A 19,320-nucleotide genomic window follows, 5' to 3' on the forward strand; every position below is an offset into this window, starting at 1 on the left:
AAACAAACAGATATTTAACTAGGCGAGTAAGTGAGACAAAATGGTAGCAGAAACATCTGCAATATACTGTTTTGTTTCTAGGATCTTCACTAGCATCCATAAGCATAGGGTCAGAAAAAAATATCCCTTTCCATTCCATGTATTGCATTACATTAATGTTTGAGCTACAGCAAAGCCTCTTCAGTTCAACAAAAATTATCAACATTGATAATAATAAATGTTTCTTGAGTACCAAATCAGCATATTGGAATGAGTTCTGAAGGACCATGTGACACTCTGAAGACTGAATTAATGGCTGCTGAAAATTCAGCACTGTCATCACAGGAATAAAAAAAAAAAAAAAAAAAAATCAAATATATTCAGTTATACAATTTTTTTTTTTAGCTGTTTAGTTTTTTGTTTTAGATTTGTTTTGTTTGTGTTCTGATAACTAGGCCACCTCTGGCCTGTGTGACTAGACTTTATAGCCCTTTCCGGCTTTACACATGCCAGGCTATACAAGGATGTCGTCCTTCACAACAACTTAACCCCACATCCCTCACCAAGTGCGTGCTAGTCTCATTTTGGTAATCTCATTGAGACAGAGAGAGACAGACGGGGCCTCTCTATATAAGCTCTGACCAGAGCAAGACAGCGATAGACGTGCAGTCCAACCAGTGTGAGCTCTATAATCTGAGAAGTCTCTTTCCGTCAGAAGGAGAGAAACAAGGAACCAGAGGAAGAGGTCCTGCTCATAAACAAAGCTCCAAGGCCTAGGAACTAAATTGATGTTTTTTGGTCTCCCACGTCCTACTTTAGGACACATCCGCTACTTGCAGGTGAGTAAAAGAATATTACTGCAGAAAAGTACAGATAAACTAAATCATCTGCGGTTATAGATCTGTATATGTATAATATGTGTACACCTAAATTGGGGCAGAACTACAGGGCTAAACTCATAAAGCTAACTGGATGTTGATGTAATAGCGAATAATCTTTTTGTTCTATAATTTAAGAATTTTTACAACGTTCCACATGGTCTGATTCAATCGCTATTATCTCAAATTAGGCCTTTAATTGGCCATTATTACATTGGAGAACTGTTGTAATTACAATCCATTTTAAGTTGTTATAGAACTATCATAATTTACTTTAGAGTATTATTTAAACATTTCACAAGCCAAACAAAATGAGTCATCAGTCAGGCTGGTTAAGGTGTTTCTAATTAAACATGATCTGAAGTTTAATGTTTGTCAGTTCATCATACAATATAAATATGTATTTCCATTCTCTTTCAGACGTCCTATAACCCAAAGAGCTAACGATCTTGTAGTGCCGCGGGTGGCTGTTTTTCTGGGTGCATTGGGAATTGCCATGTCTGGATACAGCTCTCGCCAACTCGCTGTTCACCACCGTCCCTCCACACGCATCCTGCACTGGATGTCCAAACCTGCCATTAATGTCGATAGCCTTGGTTCCCCAGGTCGAGCCCGTCTGGCTTCAGCCAATACTTCAATGGCATCCATCAAAAAAGATGAACAGGGTCAACCAATCAAAAACACAGGTGACACCGAGCAACCTGTGAAGGCATCACCTGACATATGAAAACAACAACAAAAAAAAACCTTCAGCCATACAAGGGACTTGTGAGGTCTTACTGTGTAAGATGGAGCATAGTCAATAGTCAATTAATGTAGTTATTTGGAAAGTGCCTTTGTACAAGAAAGCCGGTTTGCCCTGATTAGATTGTGTGTATTTAGGAGGTTGGCCGAAGTTGCACAATTGATTCAGCAGATATGTGATAAGGTCCAGCTGTCAGTTTGCTGATGAGTCATACATTAAGTTGACATCCTTATGAAAATCACCTGCATTTTTTTTTAAATATGTCTAAATAATACAGGCATATTGGTTTGATGATGTCATGCTTGGGCGCTGACACTGGTCGAGCTATATTCTGAAATATTAATATGCTGTTTAATATACAATTTTAATATGCTGAATCAAACCCACATACCAAGCATAATTTGCACGTCGGTCAATGGCTTCCTAATGAATGGCTCTTTACTTAGAAATGTATTACAGTCACAATAACACCCACGGTGACAGGCATGTTTCCTAAGCTAAACCACATCCTGAAGATTAGTTTGCTGAATTTATTACTAGGACTTGTTAATGAGATGTAAATATACTGGTAGGCTGTGAATGAGTCAGGAGCTGATTTATTGGCTTGATTTTCAGGTCTTACAGAGAGAATATGGTGTGTTGAAAAACAGTACGGTATACAGCACACAGAATGCAATTACATGCAGATATTTGGGGTGCTTGTTCTGCTGTTTTGTATTATGTATAATCTTTTTAAATGCTTATTTTAGCTGTTTTATATGGCTGCAGTATTACAGCCCTGATAGCAGTGTATATCTTATAAACAATACAAAAAGATTTGCTGTGTATGGATTTACATGTTATGCAAATTTAAAAAAAAATCTAAAAATATATATATATTTTTTTTTATTTATTAAAAAAATAAATGTACTTATTTATTTTTGGGGTAAAAAATCACTTAAATGTAATGCATTGCAGTCATTTAGGTCAGATAAGCTAAAGGCTAAATAACAATATCTTAAACATCTGTTGCTCCTCAAAATAAACCTTTAAATTAGGATTAGGGTCAGCATCAGGTTAAAGTGAATTAACAGGCTGCCTATAGAGTTTGTTAAACTTTATAAATTATACCCCTGAACTAACTAAACCCTTAATAATGATGACTCCTGTTGGAAAGGGTGTTTACACAGGCTGTTAAATGTGATTTGTGGCTCCTTCAAAAACTGAGGACAGTAAAATCATTTGAATTAAGCTTTAGGTCTAGTTCACGCCGTCTCCAGTAGTAAACTACTCCTCAGTCCTCATGAGGGGGCAAAAGGACAGTTTTTAACCGGGCTTCATACCCACATGCTGCAGTCTGCTCATGATCTGCTCTCGTCCCGTGAAGCGGTGCGACTCCACCAGCGACAACATGTAAGACTTGGAAGTCAGTCCCGGTGAATACAAGACCTTCGATTAGGTGTGTAAGCAACAGAATTATCCATTATTATTGTTTTCGCTATCGTGTAGGTATATATATATATATATATATATATATATATATATATATTAGTCATTTGTATAAGAAATGGTATGCGGTAATTTTCTCCTATATTGTAATGCTGTCTATCCGTGTAATCTGTTAATTCCTTGTTTTTATTATCTTGCTTTAAAGTTGTTGCTGTTATTACGACTTCATTAACTTATTAAAAGTTGCTGGTTCATTAAAGTGATATTAATTAAAATTAGCTATAAAGTAGGAGAGGAAGTGTTGCAACGGCTGTAAATTTTAACCAATTAGAAATTAGGGGAAAAAAGGAGGTGGTTAATTATTGTTTTAATCCTGATCCGTGCTATTAGATTACATAGCCTATTAATTCATTAAATTGATTAGACTACAAAAATATTTTTACAGACTACAGGAATAAATAAAAAAAAAAACAATTGCGTTATTAAAACTGTATACTAGTAGTAGTATCAATATTAATAATTAGTAGGCTAATGCTTAAAATCGTTATGTAGCCTATGCTAGTTGTTGGCATCAAAATGGTAACAAATTTAATTCCATGTTTGTTTTGGTTCTCTCTGACTGCTAAGTTTAAAATCCTATACATTGTTCACTTTAGACTGAGTGGCTATAAAAAGTTATTATGCAAACAATACAATTTTCTTTTTACCTGTTGAACATACAGTGATGTAATGTCATTGCTGGGAGCTGTTATTTAGAGACCAATCAAAAGGTGCTATTTATCAGATGTCTTGATATTATGATGACCAGTAAAAACTGAATATTGAGTCAAATGGATTGTCAGGCTGTCTCTCCCCAACAAGACCCAATTTTATATTCTATATGTTATTTATTTTGAATTATGTCATAGAAACAAAATGTGTTACAACACTCCCTGGTCTTTTACAGCCATGTAAGTTTAGCACCGTTCATGGGCTTTTGCATTTTCATGCAAAGGTTACCACAAACCTCATTCAAATTTCCTTGCCATTGGTGCAGATCTTTCTGAATTTCTCTGAACTCAGTATACTATGAGCAGAGCTACTAATACAAAATATTATATATATATATATATATATATATATATATATCTTTGGAGTTATTGATATGTAGATTTGGAAACACCACTCTGTTATTTGGATATTGGATCAAGAGTTGGACATATACCATGTGTGTGAATAAACTATGTGTATGATTTTTTATTTTTTTTTACTCATCCTCTAGAGTGAAACAAGCTGTTTGTAACATGGGGAATAACTCTGGAAAAGAACGACATGGATCTTCAGGTAACTTGCTTTTGACAACAAGCACACACACACACACACACATACGGTGTTTTATTGAGATACCCCCCAGCCCAAGGTGCAGGGACATACAAAATCATTTTTTACAAGAGAAAAAATATCAACAGAGACAAAGAGAGATATATAAACATAAAAATAAGGAAAGAAAGTGCTGTGTGAAGCATGTATGTGAATTTTGAATATTGAAAAAGAAAGAACTGCAGGAGAGTTATTAAATGAAAGAGAGAGAGAGTCATTATTGGACGAGTGTATTGTACATTCTTCCCTGTTATTGGTGGTGTCCAGAGCCCTCAGACTCACTGACTCAGCAAACCTTTCCCACCAAGAGAGATGACAAAGACTTCTTAATGAAGAACACCCACACACACACATTCAATCAAATCTGTTCCTGTTGGTTCATATTCAAAAAAAGCAAATAGTGAAACCTGCCTTATTTCTTAAATGATTAGTTCACCCAAATTATTAATTTACTCATTCCAAACTCGTATGATTTACTTTTGTACATGGTGCAAGTGTCATAAATTTAGTTTTTATGAAGCCATACAATAGCTTTGTGTGAAGAACAGACATTTTAAGTTGTTTTCTGCCAAAATTTACCAATGGAGTATGAAAAATAAATTGATTTTCTTTTTTTTATTGCAACAGAGCTTAAAGGAATAGCAAAAAATAAAATACAAAATGCAAAGAGCATCCATAGACTCACAAAATAATGGAAAAATCTACTTAAAATCTAATGATTATGTCCTTCATACAGAATTCTTACTAAGTTGACTGATCTGAGAAGGAAAAGAAAAGAAAAGTTCTTGAAAGATACACTTAAAATAGGGGCAAGAGGATAAAGGACATTTTATTTTAATTTATTTTTTATTATTATTATTATTTAAAAATGCATTTTAAAATGCATAAAAAAAATCTTGAATCATTCTTTTAAAAGATGTTTAGATATTGGAAAACCAGAAAAAATGTGATTAGGAAAGTAGTGTTGATAGTAGTGTCATCTATCCAGATAAAGAGACAAAAAAATCTGTATTAGATTTTATTGGTAGCCACATAATTCTGTACCCAGACAGTGTCTTCTTGTCCCTTGAAACCATGAATATTACCAAATTCTGAACATCCCATGAATAACAGAAATAAACTTTAATTTCTATGGCAGACTAATCTAAGCACAGAAGTTATTACGTCAGGAAATTTTTTATTTTAAGAGACATCTGTCAGTTCTGAGAACTCAATCTCTGTCTCTCTCTATAGGCACTGCTGTGGAAACATATGAAACACCTCCCACCTCGCCGTATAGTGTTGTTACTACCTGCTCACCAACCTCACAGTTTGTGTCCATTTCCAACTGTACAAGCACAGCCACCCCTGAATCAGCTCAAGATGCTCTGAGCTCCCCCAATCAGAATGATGAGCCGTTGTTGGACTACAGGACAGGGCCTGCAAAGGAAGCTGAGGAGGGACTTGAGATGACAGAATCACCTGGGCCGGTGTCTTATCTCTCAGATGTGTGTATGAATGGAGACACAGAAGTGGACGCAAAACTTCTACAGGAGTGTTTGAACACACTTCAACTTAACAACATTGAAGAATCCACGCACATATTAAATGGTGAGTTAGACAGTCATGCTATGCCCATTCATTCATTAATTGAAGCAGGTACATATTTTCATGAACTACATAATCTTAAACATGTTGAATAAGTGTTCTACACATAATAGCATTCTCAGTGTATTACTGTACATACATCGTGGGTCTCATCTAATGTTGCTGGTCTGTTCTGATCATGGACAGCAGGGAGGAAAAAATGCTATATGCAAATAATAAAATGCAATTAACCAAATAAGCATGCATATTTATATTTGGCTTGTGTTTTGTTGTTGAAATCGCTTCGCAGAGGAATTAGACATTTTTGAAAACTGAACAAATCTTTGGAAGGTAAAAGGAAATACAACCCAGAGTATATCAAAATTTCTTCTTTTTTTTATTTTATTTTTTTATTGTTGGGTTGCCATTTGATATCCAATTTAAAATCTGGGTCTTCTAGATTTTCTGAAATAACTTCTTCTAGATTTTTATTCACAGCTGTTGTTTACAGATTGTTTATTAAACAATTGTATCACTTTTATCATATTGCTGTTGCGATTTTTAATATTGAGTTTATAAAGGCAATAAACCATATGAGGTCATGCACAGCAATGGTTTTACTACTGTTGTCAACTTAAAGTAACACACTTCCTTTTGTGGTGTATTGCTTTATTATATCCTTAGCAAATACTAATATGTGACCCTGGACCACAAAGCCAGTCTTAAGTCGCTGGGATATATTTGTAGCAACAGACAAAAATACATTGTATGGGTCAAAATTATAGATTTTTCTTTTATGCCAAAAATGATTAGGATATTAAGTAAAGATCATGTTCCATGAAGATATTTTGTAAATTTCTCACTGTAAATATATCAAAACTTGATTTTTGATTTGTAATATGCATTGCTAAGAACTTCATTTGGACAACTTTAAAGGTGATTTTCTCAATATTTCGATTTTTTTTGCAACCTCAGATTCCAGATTGTCAAATAGTTGTAACTCGGCCAAATATTACCATATTCTAACAAACCATACATGAACGGAAAGCTTATTTATTCAGTTTTCAGTTGATGTATAAATCTCAATTTTGAAAAATTGTCACTTAAGACTGGTTTTGTGCTCCAGGGTCATATATCATTTATAATGTGATTAATATTGAGAATGACTTTTTTGTATGTTTTTCAGATTTGTTGAAATGTTTTCTGGTGGAGAGGGAGAAGATGAAGGAGGAATTGAGAAGTTTTAAGGAGAAGATTCAGGTGAATCACATTTGCTTCTTTTTGTAGCATCCATGTACTCTCAACTGACACATTGTGTCTCAGCTGCCCCAAACCCTGACATTCATTTTGTGCTTGACACTTTGGTTTCTAAAATTCCCTTCTTTTGAAGACAGAGGAAAACGCAACAGGAAGTCACATTGTTCCCAGAGGTGCAGGTCAAGGATTGTCTGATAACAGCCTGTCAGCTTCAGCAAAGGCTTATAGGACATGCAATCCTACAAATGACTCCTTTCCTGTCTTAGCTGAGGAATGGACATTGTTTTTGTGACCGTGTGTGTTTATGTTATGGTTCTCTAGCATGGGCCTAATCTGGTAGTCTCAAGGAATCAGATAAAAAAAAAAATCTATTTTTGACAGGAATGAGGAAGAGAGGGAGGAGGCAGAAAAGAGAAAAATTGATAAAGAAAGGGACAGCAAAGGAAATCATTATCCCTTGCATAGATTTCTGAATTTAGTATGAAAGAAAGATAAAGTTTATTCAAATTAGTTACAGCAACTTGTAAACAACAAAACAGTTGTCTGGTCTTAAAGTAACTATACAGGGTGTCAGGCCTGCAAAAGTAGTAGGAGTGATTGAGACGCAGATGGAAACAGGGAGTGAACGGGAGATACTGAGGGGGATGTGGGGAATTCTGCTCAGCTCTTGCAAGAACAAAACTTTTTTGTTTGGCCACTGTGACAGCAGAAGTCAGCATGTAACGACTCACTGACTAAACAACAGAGTGAATGCGTGTTACTACCCAGCCTTCTGTAAGTGGACATATCTTTACAATTCAACTCAACCACTAATCACACTGACATTAACTTAGTTTAACCAAATTAAAATAGGACAGACCAAGCAATAGAGATTATTTAAAAGCAGCTTTACAGTATTAAACAGGAATTAATCATGCAACTCAATCATGCAAAATTCATAAATGAGACAAATCCAAATTATGCTGTAAAGCAGCTGTGGCATGTCAATAGTGTTATTATTCAGCTCCAGTCAGTTCAGTGTTGGTTCAGTACAGTTCAATAACTGTGTAAAGTTCTGGTAATAGCGTCATTATTCAGCTCAATTCAGTTCTAGTTTTGTCCCGATCCAATAGTGTCAGGGCAGGTAAATAATTTTGCTGAATATTAAGTGTCTTTTAGACCCCAAGTAAGCAAGACAAAGGCGACAGTGGCAAGAAACCCAAACTCCATCAGGTGACAGAAATGGAGAACAAACTTCGAGAGAAACTAGGTGTAACTGTTGTGTGCTTTCTCCAAGACAGAGATGATGCACAACATGTATTAAATCACTACCACACAACTTTCATATTCACTCATAAGACTTAGAGTCACTCTTTGTAATATTCCCTGTTTCATTTTGACCTGAATCTCTCGCTCTGCTGGGCATTGCTAAAATGCTAAAACCCATGTGCTAACAATGACTATACTCACAAAGCACAAAGTATGTTGTGTGTGTGTGTGTGTGTGTGTGTGTGTGTGTGTGTGTGTGTGTGTTTGATGGGTAGTGGTGGGTCCCTTCATCTGCAGCTTTTGTTTCAATCTTACACACACACGTTATGAACGTAAGAAGCTGGCGGATCAGTTCCAGATGGACTGCGCTGAATGCAGGAGTCACACGCTGGCTTTGGGTTCGGCTGGAAAAAGCTTTCCAAAGTGTATTAGACCATTGTGTCAGATGCACTTGTCTGTGGCCGCTTTTCTGTGTGTGTAGTCGAGTGTAGCGATTATGTTGTGTGTATATGTGTGCCAGGGGTTGTCAAATAGGATGAGAGAGTCACACTCTATCCACCCCCACACACACTGTACGAAAGCCCTAAAAAGGAGCAACAGCTTCTTATCATCATGGGTGTGGTACTTCCTTAGAAATCCCACTGAGTCAATGAGCTGATGTCTAAACCATCACCACTGTCCAGAGAGAGAGAGAGAGAGGTGGGGTCATTTTCTGTCCTGTCTGGATGACTGGAAAGCTGAGTGTGAGCAGAGCGAAAGACAGAATTTAATGACTTTAACAAGGTTGGATGATTGCCAACATGTGTTAATACTGTGTTCTTATTCATCAATAAAATGAAGTGTCTTTTCAGAGCAAATGGTTCAGGAATTAAACCGGCTAATAGGAAATACTTTCTTTTGAATCATAAGGTAAAATGCTTGAAAATCCCTCCTGTGACAGACTATTCTTATTATGAAGTTATTGAGGATGCGTTATATCACTAGTAATAATCACTGGTCTTTTCATTTCCTTTAAAAGCTGGAATACACTACACAACTTTTGCCCTGAAGCTAGCTGCAGAAAGTCAGAGATTGTTTGCAGATTTTGGTCAGTCAGAGCTGACAGATTTCACAGAAAATGGCATAGTGTAAAATGGGCACAGACAGATTTTTTAGCTTCTGACTGATTCAGTCGCTCACTGATTCCAGTCGGAGGATATCAAATGTTTTTGATATCTTGAGCTGATTTTAGAAAACAATGTTTTCATTTGCCATGCGTCTCCTTGCAACGAGGCACATTTTTGTTGTTTTTTCAGTCGTTTAGTTTTTTGTTTTTTTTTCTTGCTGTAGCCATTTACAAAGTCAGCAGATGTATGATGCCTCGTGATTTAAAATCTGTTCAGATATTATACGACATGTAGTGTATTTAGTGAATTTCAGAAGCAAGATATTTAATTCTGGTTTGAAATTTTAATTGTAACATCAATAAGTTAAACTACAGATTTAAAAATAAAGAATAATTGTAGTGCCTAAAATACTACAACATTACACAAAGCCACACTGCTAAACAAAGTGGGCAATCAACAATTTTACGTTGTGGTTTGCCAAATATTTTAAAGGGTTTAAAATTTAAAACACGTTACAGAAATACCTTAATACCCCCCAATGTCTGTGTTCCTATATCAGATAGACTCTTACGTGTGTGTCAGAGAAAGTGTGATGTTGTGTATTCTTGCTATAATCAGTTCCAGCTGGGGTCTGGAGGCCTCAGAGTGATGAAGAGGGTCCTGAGACTTTCCCTGCTCTCTCTCTTTCCTCCTACTCTATTTCCATCCTCCTTCAGTGTTATTTGTTTAGACAAAGCTGGAGTCTTAAACGTTTTTCAGGCTAAGGAACTAACGTCTAATCTATAATAACATGCATATAGTATTAATGTATTTACATACTTATGATGCTTTCTTTGTTATGATGCTTACATTGTAAAGTCATTAAAATAATCATTGTAGAAATCAATAGTCATGTAATTTTGTAACTTTGGCTGAAGTTAACATCGTATTATTTTTGCTTAATGTATATTTTCTTTTTTTCCACAAAGTAATAGCTCTATAGCTCATAGTAGTCTTCCAGTTGGTCTTATGTCTCTTTCTCAAAGTTTCTACATACAGTAGTTGTTCTCCACCTTTTCATCTTATTAACTCTTCTCTCTCTTTTTTCTTACGGATTTCCCCCACATTTGCAATCTTTTGTCCTCAATGACTTTGCCTGCTTATTGTCCTCACCTTTTTCTGTTTTATGTTATTGTAAAGATTTGCACAATAATGGGCTACTCACTTCAATAACTTTAGTAGTCAGTTATTTGTCTTTACATGAGTCATTTTCTCTCTGGCAGACTCAACACAGAGTTTCAGTCAGTTCTAATGAGAGAAAGACAAGAAATGAAATAGATGATGAAAGAGAGAGAAAGAATGATCAGTCATGATGTTTTTAAATTGTGATAATGAAACAAAATTGTATGTTTACATGTGTTATCATTCTAGGAAATCACTCTTGTATTTCTTGATATCTAACTTGAGAAATCACTTTATTGCCAGGACATGCTCAATGCTGCAAGCGGAGTAGGATTCCTGTGTGTGTGTGTGTGTGTGTGTGTGTGTGTGTGTGTGTGTGTGTGTGTGTGTGTGTGTGTGTGTGTGTGTGTGAAATGGCCCTGGACCACTGCGTGTAAATAGTACAGGATATGTTTCATGTCTCTGAAAGAGGACTCATTACTGATCTTGCCGGGACGTGCAGAACAATCTCAGATTTGTAAGAGTACAGTTTAATGTAAGCATGTTGTGTGTAAGTTTGTGTTTAGCAAACAGTAAGCGGTGGACAGCACCACACCATGATAACCATAGCGGTGAGATTCACAGCAAACCTTTTGAGCTCATAGACTCACAGCTGAGTTACAACTCTATCCAAGAGGAAAACGTTCATATCCTCTGTCTGCTGCTTTGCTCTCAAAGACCAGAGACCCACTTCCTCCTAGTAATACTGTCTGTTTTGGAATAGAGTAAAGACACCTTGAGGAACAGGTTCTGTTGGTTTGTGTGAAGAGCAATGTTCCCATCAAATTGGTATATGTACTTGAATATACTGTATATATTTTATTATAAAACATTAATTAAACAACAATTAAAAAACTTTTATTTAACTAAAAGATTTATTTGTATTATTTATATTAATTTAATATTTTTATTAATTAATTAAATTAATTATATGTATAATATTTAAAATGGTAACATACCAATTAATATGACTATTGTTATCTCATTCAATAGGTAGAACGTGAGGAGTGGCAGCAATTCCAGGCTGACCTGAAGGTGGCGCTAGTGGTTTCAGACAGACTGAGGGCAGAAGCTGAGGAAGAGCTAAGTAATTTAAGAGCAGCAAGGCAGGACCTGGGCACACAGCTAGCCAATGCCTTGCAGGGTCGCCGGGAGGTCGAAAGTCAATTGGAGGGCCTCAGAGTTGAGCGGGAGCAGAGCAAGCAGAAATTGAAGCTGGTCACAGACAGCCACCAGGGGGCACCGGCAATGAGGGACCTAGAGAGACAAGTGGAGGGTTATGGGAAGAGAACTGGACCCGAAGATCAACTGTGGACTGATGAAATGAAGGGGAAAAGAGAAAAGCGCATCTCTGGTACTACAGAAAGGTCAAGGTGAGTGTTATCCAGTTAGATACATCTTTTGACTTTGATAATTTATGTGAAGGTTGATATAAACGTAAATATAAAGGTCAATGTGTTAGAAGTATTTTTCATTGTTATCTCATGTTTGCTAATGTAGTTAACTAAAGTTAACAAATGTAACCTTATAGTAAAGTGTTAACAATATACTTCATAATATTATGACTGATAGTAAAAAATTCTATATCTTTTAGCTGCCTTTTTCTCTGTATTTTAAATTAGTGTTTGGGTGGTGTTTCCATTAATAACAGCTTTGTTTTGGAATGAATCTGTTGAGTGAATGACTGAATGATTGAATGAATCACTCAGTACTCTAACAGATGCTCACTCATCACTACCTACTGATGTAATTATGAAACACTCATAGAATAAATAAGTTTTTTGGTGATCTAAATCAAAAGATTCAAGTCTGTTATATGAATCATGGGACATGCACTACTTTGGAAATCAAGTTAATGGACCTATTACATCTGAACATGTTTGAGTGGCGTCGATTCCTATGTATGGTATCAATCCCACCTTTGGAATCCAAAGTAGTCTCGATTCCCAAAGGAATCAAAGAATGGATTCAGTTTCAGTCTGATTCATGTTTATCTGTTCATCTGGTGAGTTCCATCAAGAATTCATGGTGAATCAGAGCACGTGCCTCAGATATATCCGATTTGTCCGATAGACAACATTGTTTAGTGATTCTAAATGATTCATTGTTTGCATCCCACAGTCTGTCAAAGAGACAGTGTGACCCATGTTATATTCATGGATCATTCCGTTATTTTGCAGGAGCCTGTGCCGGCTGCCCTCAGATTACCCTGATGTTGTTGTAAATGGTACTTCCCAACCTTCCGTTACTATGACAACAGCACCTGTGAGTAGAAAAACTAAAAATATTTCCTTTTCTGCTATTTTCAATCTTTTGTTTTTGGATATTTATGATTAGCTATCTAAAATATTTAACAGTAAATATCAGTAAACAGTGTCTAATAACTTCAGACTTCTCAGAGCAAGACTCAAGCAGTAAGTTTAGACCAACAGAACAACAAGACCAGCTCCAATAGAGGTGTGTAAACGAGTTCCATTTGCACAATATCCAGTTGACTGGATTTCACTGAATATTTGTTCCTTTGCTAGCATACCAAACTCATACGGACACAAATGATTTATTCCGTGTGCGTGTCTATGCATGTCCAACAGATAAGAAAGTGGAGTATTCACTCCTACAGACATGCAACTCTTCAGTTTTAGATGTGAGAAATAAGATCAACAGGACAAGGTGAATCAAACACTGTTACCTGTTTTTCCACCCTTCGTTCATGAGAAACAGTATAATAATTTGTCAGATAATAGAGAACTGACATGAATCTCCTTTCCCATCAGGACACAGGAGGATTTTCCATCAGGACTCAGGTCGCTGAGGCTTCATGGCAGCTCTAGGCGGAACTCTCTGCTTCACTGGTGTCAAGGCAGAACTCAGGGATACAAGGTACTGAATTCAACCAAACTAAACTAAATAGCTGAATAGACAGATCAAACTTGGCAGTCGGCCATACACCCCCTAGTCTCAGCCTCAGACAGCATGGGCCACCCACAATCCTTTCACTGACCATCTGATGTGCATTGTACACACAACTTAAAAGCACTTTCTCAGTCTGGAAAGCTCTAGTCTGACACACAGGGTATTTTTTTACCAGTCTGCCTGCAAAAGGAAGCCCGGCAGTCGTGTTTATAAGTTACTACTTTTAAAGAATGAAAGTCACTGAATTTCCCAAAGTTCAGGGGGTTTTTTTGGTAGTTTTTTTTAAACACTTAATAGCAAGTCAACTAGATTTACACTGCAATTTAAAACTTTAGGGTCAGTACAATTTCTTTGAAAGTAATTTATCGTTTATGTAGCAGAATTAGTATATTTATATTGAAATTTGTATATGCATTCAGCAAAGATGCATTAAATGAATAAAAAGTGACAGTAAAGACACTTATAATGTTACAAAATAAAATTATTTCAAATAAATTTAGTTCTTATGAGCTTTCTATTAATCAAAGAATCCAGAAAAAAATTATCTTATATATTTTTAATACATTTACGTTTAGTCATTTAGCACATGCATATAAATATATATATATATATATATATATATATACTGAACAAAATTATATGTTTTTGCCCCCATTTTTCATGAGCTGAACTCAAAGATCTAAGACTTCTTCTATGTACACAAAAGGCCTATTTCTCTTAAATATTGTTCACAAATCTGTCTAAATCTGTGTTAGTGAGCACTTCTCCTTTGCCGAGATAATCCATCCACCTCACAGGAGTGGCATATCAAGATGCTGATTAGACAGCATGATTATTGCACAGGTGTGCCTTAGGCTGGAACACGCTGTCGTATACGCCGATCCAGAGCATCCCAAACATGCTCAATGGGTGACATGTCCGGTGAGTATGCTGGCCATACAAGAACTGGGATGTTTTCAGCTTCCAGGAATTATGTACAGATCCTTGCAACATGGGGGCGTGCATTATCATACTGCAACATGAGGTGATGGTTGTGGATGAATGGCACAACAATGGGCCTCAGGATCTCGTCACGGTATCTCTGTGCATTCAAAATGCCATCAATAAAATGCACCTGTGTTCATTGTCCATAACATACACCTGCCCATACCATAACCCCACCGCCACCATGGGCCACTCGATCCACAACGTTGACATCAGCAAACTGCTCACCCACACAACGCCATACACGCTGTCTGCCATCTGCCCTGTACAGTGAAAACCAGGATTCATCTGTGAAGAGAACACCTCTCCAAAGTGCCAGACGCCATGTGAGCATTTGCCCACTCAAGTCGGTTATGACGATGAACTGAAGTCAGGTCGAGACCCTGATGAGGACGACGAGCATGCAGATGAACTTCCCATAGACGGTTTCTGACAGTTTGTGCAGAAATCGATTGTTGCAGCAGCTGTCCGGGTGGCTGGTCTCAGACGATCTTGGAGGTGAAGATGCTGGATATGGAGGTCCTGGGCTGGTGTGGTTACACGTGGACTGCGGTTGTGAGGCCGGTTGGATGTACTGCCAAATTCTCTGAAACGCCTTTGGAGACTGTGAACCTTTTGGAGATTTGTGAACAATATTTAAGAGAAATAGGCCTTTTATGTACATAGAAAAAGTCTTAGATCTTTGAGTTCAGCTCATGAAAAATGGGGGCAAAAACAAAAGTGTTGCATTTATAATTTTGGTCAGTGTGTATATATATATATATATATATATATATATATATATATATATATATATATACTACCCTCCGAAAAAACCAAAAAACACTACGTGTCCAGAACCGCCCTAGAAAAGTGCGGTTCTGGACAATATTGGCATGAAACCTTTTTAATTTGTGATAATTTTGCACTGATAAGGGACAACACAAACTACGAAAACATATTTTATTACATAAACAGTTTATACATAGAAAAAACTTAAATTTTCGATTCATCAAAATATCCACCATTAGCAGCTATTACAGCGCTGCGTAATCTGGGCATCCGAGCTGTCAGTTTATTCAAACATTGACTTGATATATTACTCCAAGCCTCCTGAAGGATTGCCCAAAGATGATTCACACTGGTTGGACACTTCTTACGGACATCACGGTCCAGTTCCTCCCATAGTAGCTCAATTAGATTAGATTAGATCTAATTAGATTAGAGTTTGCAAAAAAGCACAAAGGTGAGCCAGAAGAGTTTTGGAACTGTGTTTATGGACCGATGAGACAAAGATGAACCTTTATCTAAGTGATGGGAAAGCAAAGCTTTGGAGAAAAAAAGGGAACTGCAAATGATCCCAAGCATACAGCTTCATCTGTAAAGCATGGTGGAGGTGTTGTCATGGCATGGGCATGCATGGCTGCCTCTGGAACAGGCCCTCTCAACTTTACTGATGACTTAATGTATGATGGCAGTAGCAGAATGAATTTGGAAGGCTACAAAACCATCTTGCCTACAAATATTCAAGAAAATGCCACCAGATTCATTGGGAAGTGCTTCATATTGCATCAGGACAATGACCCAAAACACCCTGCCAGTTCAGTCAAGGAATTTATAAGGGCAAGAAATGGAAAGTCTTAGATTGCCCAAGTCAATCTCCAGATTTAAATCCGCTTGAACATGAATTTCACCAGCTGAAGAGGAGAGTAAAGGCAGAAAGTCCCCAAACCAAGCAACAATTGGAATTGGCTGCATTAAAGGCTGGGAAAAGCATTTCAAAGGATGAGACCAAGAGTCTGGTGATGTCTAGACTTTTTATTCTTTTATTCTCATATCTATTTGTTATTTTATTTTATTGCTAGTTTATTTCTATATATATGTTTACTGTACTTTTTCTATTTGTATTTTTGTAAACTTGAGGTTTTTCTTAATTTTGTTGGACAATTTGTTGGACAGTCGTACAATACATTTCACTACATGTCGTACTATGTATGTATATGTATGTGACAAATAAAATTTGAATTTGAATTTGATTTGAATTTCTATGGGTCACAGACTCACTGCTGTGATTGTGCGCAAGGGATCTGCAACTAAATAATAGCTTTTAATCTTTTATATCTGCCTTATGTTCAACTGTCCCAATACTTATGCTCACATCAATGAGTGGGATGAACTCTAAAAGTGCTGTTCTTTTTATTTGGTAAAACATGTATGTGTTGAAATGGATAATAATAAAATGTGACATTCTTTAGTTTTGTCTCATATTCATCTTTTAATCATATTTGCAAATGTCTTGACTCCACAGCCAACAGAGCAATTTTGTCTTTACTGTTCCAATACTTATGGAGGGCACTGTATACGTAGTATATATCTAGAATATCAGCCTGTCTCTGTCTTATTTTGCTGCCTCCTGTCTTTCTTTCAGAATATTGAGATCACTAATTTCAGCAGTTGCTGGGTGGATGGTTTGGCCTTTTGTGCAATTTACCACAGTTACCTCCCCTCTCACATACCATATGACAAACTCAGTCCAGACAATAAGGTAATACACACTTCATACACATGGCTTGCATGCAAACATATTAACATAAGGGTTGTTATGATAATATTGATAATTTTATCCACAGAAAGAGAATCTCGCTCTTGCATTCCAGACTGGAGAAGGTTTTGGAATCTCTGCATCACTGGTGGGTGAACTTGAGTTTTTTTGTAAACAGTTGTGTTTAATTTCATAACTCAATCATATAATTACTACACCCTGATTCAGCCACCAAACAAATCAAGCAATGCACTATTAATTAGTTCCAGCTTGAATTATAAAAAAAAAAATCTGAGATATTGGTGCTGACTTCAGATGAGAATGAGAAACTTGACAGGCAAGATGTGAAAATGACTCAATCATTGATCAATGACTCAATAAACATGTGAATAACTTAGATATGATTGATTAGATAGGTAATTGGCTCAGAAATGATTGGCTAAACATGAGAATTACTCAGACACGACTGACTGGATATGTAAATGCCTCAGACATAATTAGCTGATATGATAATGACACAATCATGATTCAACAAATAACTCAAACATGATTCATGGAAATTATGCAAATATGACTATTAGTATGATTTCGTGTGGTTGTTCATTTCTGACTAATGTTTCATTGTGGTTCCTCAGACAGTGGAGGAGATGCTAAAAGAAGAAGCACCGGACTGGCACAGAGTTCTGGAATACGTAGAGAGCATTTACCGCCACTTTGAGATGTAAGACTCTGAATATATCCACATCCTGATCATTTATACCGTGATCACGAATGCTTTCAAAATTCCACCACAGCAACAGTATATTCTCAGAGGGGAACACACAACTTCAAGCAACCTTAAAGTGGACCTGAAAGTTCATCTTTAGCTGTTGGTCTGTGATCAGATTTTTTAAAGTAACTAAGAGGTTTGTAAGGTTTTGCTGGTTAGCATGGCCTGCTAACACTGCCACATATTCTGACTTCTTGCAAGCAACAAATTAATTGCTTGTTTCATTATATTATATTGAAGGGCTGTCAAATGGACTCAATAGCTTGTGACTGTGCTCTCTTGTTGTGCCATTAACCAGTCAGCATTTACAGCTCAGGTGATTAGCTCAAAAATATTTGTGCCAAGAACTGAGAGCCTGAAAAGGAAGCAAGCAGGTTGCTTACTTCTGGGGATCCTGCACCAATTTTGCATTCACACCACTGAGATGAACTGGAATGCTATTGAATAGCTTGTCCTAGTATTATAGACTGCCTGAGCAGCTCCTGAGAAAGGCTGGAGTGTCTGTGTAAAATAGGGTTGTGAGTTGGATGAGGAGTGTCCATCAAAATGACTGTTTTGTTTGTTATTGCTGCTTTCTGCCCTCTGTTGGTTTTCATTTGGTATTGCAGGTTTCAATTCGTCTGTTTGTCATTTTGCTCTTTTTTATTTAGATTCTTATACAGTAAGACCTGGACTACAGTATAAATCTCAAATCACAGAAATCATTACTCTTGTATGTGTGCCATGTTTTTTCTCTGTGATCTGATTAAAGAACCGAGCTGATTCATTTAGCAGCTGTAATATCATCCTTTTTTCTGTGAGCCCCAAAAATCACTCTGACACCAAAGTACCATTAGTGTGATGTAAAGGAAAATAAGGTTCCAAAGACAAGCATTAATAAATCAGTGTTTTGTTTTTACTGTTTAGGTCTGTTTTTCTTACTGCGTATTCAGTGTAGTTTTCACTGACAAATGAGTAAGGCTTGGCGAGACTATTTACGTTAGAATGTGTAGGAAAAATGTTCGACTAAAGCGTTGATGAAAAGAACATTAAGACATAATTGATTCTACAGCCTCAAATGTCAGTGGCTGCGCAAAATAATTGTTGCACAAAAATATACACACATAATTGCTTTCAGAATTTTCTCCATTCTCACGTTCACAGTTAGAAATGTATTCCTATCTGTTTTTGTTTCTAAATACAGTTTTAGTTCAGCGGTCTGAAATGTGGTTTTTGAATATGTAAGTGACTCTTCCTGTTTTGAAATTAAACCAGCTGACTGACATATGATCATTACCGCTTAGCTTCCACAGAACAGATGGGACAGATCCGTCAGAATGAAAGTTGAGAAAGTTATGTCCATAATAAATGTTTAAAAATCTAGGTCG

General features: G+C 36.6%; 2 protein-coding genes across 2 annotated transcripts; both read left to right on the forward strand.

Annotated features, from left to right (window-relative positions):
- Positions 1 to 668: 668 nt before the first annotated feature.
- Positions 669 to 2,446, forward strand: LOC306850435 (uncharacterized protein). Its single transcript, XM_079386092.1, has 2 exons — positions 669 to 818; positions 1,237 to 2,446. The coding sequence occupies exons 1-2, from the start codon at positions 768 to 770 to the stop codon at positions 1,582 to 1,584; spliced, it is 399 nt and encodes a 132-aa protein (XP_079242218.1). The 5' UTR covers positions 669 to 767; the 3' UTR covers positions 1,585 to 2,446.
- Positions 2,447 to 2,761: 315 nt separating this feature from the next.
- LOC306850562 (cytospin-A) lies at positions 2,762 to 18,857 on the forward strand. The gene is made up of 12 exons (XM_079386248.1): positions 2,762 to 3,040; positions 4,292 to 4,353; positions 5,623 to 5,979; positions 7,142 to 7,215; positions 11,760 to 12,139; positions 12,947 to 13,031; positions 13,157 to 13,223; positions 13,358 to 13,436; positions 13,541 to 13,646; positions 17,071 to 17,187; positions 17,273 to 17,332; positions 17,820 to 18,857. Exons 2-12 carry the CDS (start codon positions 4,314 to 4,316, stop codon positions 17,907 to 17,909), a joined length of 1,455 nt encoding a protein of 484 aa, XP_079242374.1. The 5' UTR covers positions 2,762 to 3,040; positions 4,292 to 4,313; the 3' UTR covers positions 17,910 to 18,857.
- Positions 18,858 to 19,320: the final 463 nt, after the last annotated feature.

This window comes from Barbus barbus (assembly GCF_936440315.1).
Source record: "Barbus barbus genome assembly, chromosome: 30".
In the NCBI taxonomy this organism is placed as follows: Eukaryota; Metazoa; Chordata; class Actinopteri; order Cypriniformes; family Cyprinidae; genus Barbus; species Barbus barbus.

What these genes read in the sequence shown, in the direction of transcription:
- LOC306850435 (XM_079386092.1), top strand. Translation starts at nt 768, where the DNA reads ATGTTTTTTGGTCTCCCACGTCCTACTTTAGGACACATCCGCTACTTG. An exon ending in GACACATCCGCTACTTGCAG is followed by an intron (nt 819 to 1,236) that starts GTGAGTAAAAGA and finishes AATGTTTGTCAG; the next exon opens with TTCATCATACAATATAAATA.
- LOC306850562 (XM_079386248.1), top strand. Translation starts at nt 4,314, where the DNA reads ATGGGGAATAACTCTGGAAAAGAACGACATGGATCTTCAG. An exon ending in TTACTATGACAACAGCACCT is followed by an intron (nt 13,032 to 13,156) that starts GTGAGTAGAAAA and finishes TAATAACTTCAG; the next exon opens with ACTTCTCAGAGCAAGACTCA. An exon ending in AATAAGATCAACAGGACAAG is followed by an intron (nt 13,437 to 13,540) that starts GTGAATCAAACA and finishes CTTTCCCATCAG; the next exon opens with GACACAGGAGGATTTTCCAT.